Source organism: Myotis davidii, unplaced genomic scaffold (genome assembly GCF_000327345.1).
Source record: "Myotis davidii unplaced genomic scaffold, ASM32734v1 scaffold157, whole genome shotgun sequence".
Classification (NCBI taxonomy): domain Eukaryota; kingdom Metazoa; phylum Chordata; class Mammalia; order Chiroptera; family Vespertilionidae; genus Myotis; species Myotis davidii.
Genome location: NW_006288722.1, coordinates 265,106 through 269,876, shown reverse-complemented (window position 1 = coordinate 269,876; position 4,771 = coordinate 265,106). Strand labels below are relative to the sequence as shown.

Sequence of the window (4,771 nt, the reverse complement as noted above, 5' to 3'; positions counted from 1 at the left end):
ATGTGCTCATCGCGCTGGCCTTCCTGAGCAGCAGCGTGAACCCCGTGCTGTACGCGTGCGCCGGAGGCGGCCTGCTGCGCTTGGCCGGCGTGGGCTTCATCGCCAAGCTGTTCGAAGGCACCGGCTCCGAGATGTCCAGTACCCGACGCGGGGGCACCCTGGGCCAGACGGCGAGGGGCGCCCCCGGCCCCAATGAGCCTGGCCCGGCCGAGAGCCTCACTGCCTCCACCAACCCTCTCGAGTGAAGCAGGCCCCGGGGAGGGGTGGTGGTGGAAGGACACTTGCTTTCCTCCTGGCGGAATGCCCCACGCTGGCCTGACCCAATTCTGCACCTCCAGGAGAAGGCGTGTCGGGGTGGAGCGGAAGGAGAGGGTGGGGAGGGGCAAGTAGGGGCAGAGTCAGCGCCTGGGCAGCTTTGCAATTAAAACCGAAGTCTGAAATTGGGTTAACCCTGTGTGTGGGACATGTGTATTATGGGGGATAGGTGTCTTTCTGGGGGTCGGTCTCGATAGTGGAGAGGCACATCCTTTAGTTTCCCATGATTTTCAATTTTGAAAGGGACACGAAGACAGACATTACCCCCCTCCACCACCACTTCCTCCATTGGGACACAGGTGGCTTGCAGATCACACTTAGAACAACACAGGTTTGCAGGCTCCTGAAAGAGCTGACCAGGGAAGACCACCCATGTGGACTCACCACTCCAGACTTCAATTCAGCCTACTTTCTGAGAAAATTCAGCACTGCCTGTACTCTGAAGCTAGTGATAGTTATCTTTGTTAGCATGACTCCAACTTCCTGCTTACTAACCTTCATCCTCTCAGTGGTAGGTATTCAAGGGGATTGCCTTCCTTCCCTCCAAGTCCCAAGAAGGCCTCACTTGAGAAACCAAGTCAGCAGATCTTATCTCCTAGATTTCACATCAGCATTTCACTGGTCCCCAAAACACACTCTGGCACAGGATGGGGCTGAGGGTACTCTGTGACTGTGGTCACCCTTAGGAAATGAAGATGCCCCAAAATGAAAGGGATGAGTCATTCTTTTCTAGGGATAAATGTTGTCTTAGAGCCCCTATTCTGATAACATTTTAGGAAGATGGTAGCAGCAGTGGTAGTGGTGTGCTTTTTTAATCTTTCCCATCCCCCCCCCCCCTCCACCCACACACACACAAAAGAAAGAGCAATTAGGAAAAATATAAAAAAATCCATGTGCAACATCTGCAACAAAGCCTCATGGACCCCAAAATATGAGCAGTTGGGAATGAAGCATTGATGCTTCAAGACCCACATAATATCAGCAGAAAGGAGCAAGGGGGCATCTAAGGGGCCTGAGAACAGGAGAACCCCAAACTATCTACAAATCCTCACTGGAAAGCATCATGGGTCAATTTTAGAACAGCAGCTGACATTGGGAGAGACCTAATAAATTATTTCCAAGTCCTCTTACCCATCATAAAAAGTGTCTGTTTAGTGTTGAATAAAGGTCAAATGACATTTTCCCTGGAGATTCCTTCCAATATTTGTGGGTGGAGAGCAGGAAAAGCAAATCCTTGTGTTGAGTGATGTGGCTAAAATTCTTCATACTTCCAGGGTTTACAAAATACTGGAATCAGGTTGGCAGGCAGGCAGGGAGGCTGAGGCAGTTCTCTTCCCGAACTTGTGAAAAGAAACACACCCTCCATACACTCATGCTCATGCTTGCACACACACAAACGCTCACTTCGGCCTGGGAAAAAGCAGTCCTGCTGAGAAGTAAGGAGGTGATCCCAGAAGACATATCAGCAGCTTCTGGCATAAATTGGCTCCAGTCATACCAGTCTCTTTATCGAGGATTTTTGAGGTGAAGAGTAGGGAGTGGGGTCTCAGCCTAGGGCAGCTGAGGGAGGTCCAACTCTTATCAAATCTGTGTTGAGGAAGTAGGTACACAGCTGCCCTTTGCCTTTGACCTTGATAACGCCCCTGCTGTAGCAGGTGTAGCCTAAGGACTGCAGGGCCCGGGCTGTCTCCTCAGTCACCTGCAATTGGAGGAAGGTGAGGGAGTATGGAGGTGGCCCCAACCTTAACCACTGCCCCCAGGACTCCAATGTGGCTTCCTCACTTGTATCTTGCCCAGGACTCCTGTACTCTCCATGCGACTGGCCACATTCACCGTATTGCCCCAGATGTCATATTGTGGTTTCTGGGCTCCTATCACTCCGGCCACTACTGGTCCATGGTTTAGCCCTGACAAGAGATAAAGATGGGAGAGATATGGGGAGGGATAAGGGAGGGAGTAGGAGCACCTCATAGCTCCTGGCCCAGCAGCTTCATGCTCCATCTCAAAAGGTGAGTCTGGAGGGAGGTCCAGGGCTGACCTGGAAAGCAGCTTACCAAAAATTTGGGGGAGGGAGAGCTTGGGAAGATGTGGAGGAGGTCCCAGACTGACCCAGCAAGGGAAGGCCCTTACCCACACGCAAGCGGAAGTTGTTGAATGAGTGCTTGTTGATAACGTCCAGCTTAGACCCAAGGGCCACTGCAAATTCCACCATGGTGCCGAGGTGGCTGCAGCTTCGCTCAGCATCCTGGCAATGGGATGGCCACCAGAATGAGCCAATGAGAGCCCAGGATTAAGGCCCATTCACAGACCCACCGATAAGAGCACAGGTGAGGGATGGTAGGTAAGGAAGGAATGCTGTACCTGCTGTGCATCCTGTCCAGAGGTGGCATTTAAGCCAGTAGCTGCCATGTAGGTGCTGCCGATGGTTTTGATCTTCTCCACCCCACTGAACTTGGGCTTAGAGAGCAGCTGTATAGAGAGGAGGCTGTGTCCCCATTCTCTCTTGCTTTCCCACTCCTCTCTCCCCAAAGCCCAGCCCCAGGCTAAAGGACCGGTTATGGCAGCGGTGTGATGTTTACTTTGAATTTATATTAGTTCACACAAACACTCCATCCATGCTTTTGTTCCGGCCCTCCGGTCCAGTTTAAGAACCCATTGTGGCCCTCGAGTCAAAAAGTTTGCCCACCCCTCGGTTATGGGATTAGGAATGGTGGCAGGAGCAGAGTGAACAGAGTTGCTGGAGAAGGCAGAGCTGAGGCATCAGAGGAGGAGTGGGAAGGCTAGAGAGGGCAGAAGGGGCTTATGGCCAGAAGAGCAAAGTAGAAGGATGGACTGGTAGGACATTCTAGAACTCTGGACATGGGATCTGGGGAACCCTCAGAGTTGTCACCTCATCAAAATCAGCAATGATCTCATTGAGCAGGCGCAGACACTCTAGCCCCTCGTGGTTGATGTTGGATTCAGAGTAAAACTCCTTGAAGTCTGGGACTGAGGCGAAGAGGACACAGACACACTCATAGGACTGGTGGTAGAGGTCCTGGGAGGGTGAGAGGCTGGGGTGAGGCTGTAGGCCACATTCTTCTCCTTCCTGTCCTGGTGTCCCCATGCCTTCCCCTCTGTGTAAGAAGGATTGGGGAGGAGGGGAAGGAGGAAAGCCAGGTTATCCTAGGGAAGTCACTTCTAGAACTGGGATCATGCCAATGGGAATTATCTTTATATCCTTTCTATTGCTGAAAGTTGTTAAGTAAGTTAAATCAGCTTATAAAGATCTACAATTTGCAAAATCACATAAATAAATAATAGGGAGAATGAGGTCAAGAGAAAATAAGGGTAAGATTGTAAAGATGGAGTCAGATCTGAGGTTGGTTCACTATATGGGTGCCATTTTAGTTCTATATTCTGGCTTTTGAGCTTTCTAGAGCCAATATGAACACAGAAACAGGATCAGTTACAAGATACCCAGATCCTATAACAGAAGAAACCAGAAGTAGAGCTACTTCTGATCTTGAGAGCAGAGAGCAGGTGGTGGGGACATACGGCTGTGAAATAGTCCCTGAACTGTTTCTTTCAACACCCCTTGATACAGCCAGGAGCATTTCCGTAGCACAGGATGGGGTGGTGGTGCTACAAAGAAGCTGGTACAAATATGTGGGTAACCTTCTGATGGTCTGACTGTAGAAAGATATTTGAGGATCTAGAGCAGCGTCATCCAATAGAAATTTCTGTGGTGATGGAAATGTTCTGTGTATGTGTTGTCCAATATGGTGGCCACTAGCCACATGCAGCTGTTGAATACATGAAATAAGACCAGTGTGACTGAGGAACTGAATTTTCTCCCTCTCTTTCTCTTTCTCTCTTTTTTAAGATACAGGTTTACTTACAAGACCTGAAAATTATACAGCATGCCTGAAGCCACACAGCGAGGTCATGGGGGGGCGGGGGGAGAGTGAGAGAGAGAGAGAGAGAGAGAGAGAGAGAGAGGCAGTGCCCATGGACCTGGGCCTGGGATTCTGCTTTGAATTGGGGTTAAGAGTGGGAGCCTGAGGTTTCTCAGGCCCACTTTTTAAAAAATTTGTCAATTATAGTTGACATTCAATATTATTTTATACTAGAGGCCTGGTGCATGGATTCGATCCCTCCCAACTGCCAAACATTAGTTTGTTCTCTACCAGTATATCTATGAGTCTATTTCTGTTTTGCCATTTATTTTGTTCTTTAGATTCTACACATAAGTGAAATCATATGGTATTTGTCTTCCTCTATCTAACTTATTTCACATAGCATAATATCCTCTAGGTCCGTCCCATGTTGTTGCATTAATTTTCCATTTAGTTAACTTAAATTTAAATGGTCACACATGGCTAATGGCTACCATACTGGATAGTGCAGGTCTAGAGAGAGATGGGTGGACTGTGTCCTCCACACAACTCTCATCAACACTTGACAAAGCCTCTGA

The 4,771-nt window shown here is 49.2% G+C and overlaps 2 protein-coding genes across 3 annotated transcripts in view; one reads left to right on the top strand and one right to left on the bottom strand.

Annotated features, from left to right (window-relative positions):
- LTB4R (leukotriene B4 receptor) overlaps nucleotides 1-449 on the top strand; it is a 1,192-nt gene extending 743 nt beyond the window's left edge. The window contains 1 exon segment of the mRNA XM_015562066.1: nucleotides 2-449. Coding sequence (XP_015417552.1) covers nucleotides 2-245 — 244 coding nt within the window. The 3' untranslated portion in view covers nucleotides 246-449.
- Nucleotides 450-881: 432 nt separating this feature from the next.
- Nucleotides 882-4,771, bottom strand: part of ADCY4 (adenylate cyclase 4) — a 17,254-nt gene continuing 13,364 nt past the window's right edge. Inside the window, exons 22-26 of one of the 2 annotated variants that reach the window (XM_006760830.2) lie at nucleotides 3,206-3,352; nucleotides 2,677-2,784; nucleotides 2,446-2,560; nucleotides 2,098-2,222; nucleotides 882-2,014 (exon numbers count right to left, since the gene is read on the bottom strand). In XM_006760830.2, the coding sequence (XP_006760893.1) occupies nucleotides 1,862-2,014; nucleotides 2,098-2,222; nucleotides 2,446-2,560; nucleotides 2,677-2,784; nucleotides 3,206-3,352 (648 nt within the window). In that variant the 3' untranslated portion in view covers nucleotides 882-1,861. The remainder of the gene's footprint in view (nucleotides 2,015-2,097; nucleotides 2,223-2,445; nucleotides 2,561-2,676; nucleotides 2,785-3,205; nucleotides 3,353-4,771) is intronic. The other variant, XM_006760829.2, reaches the window with a different exon arrangement.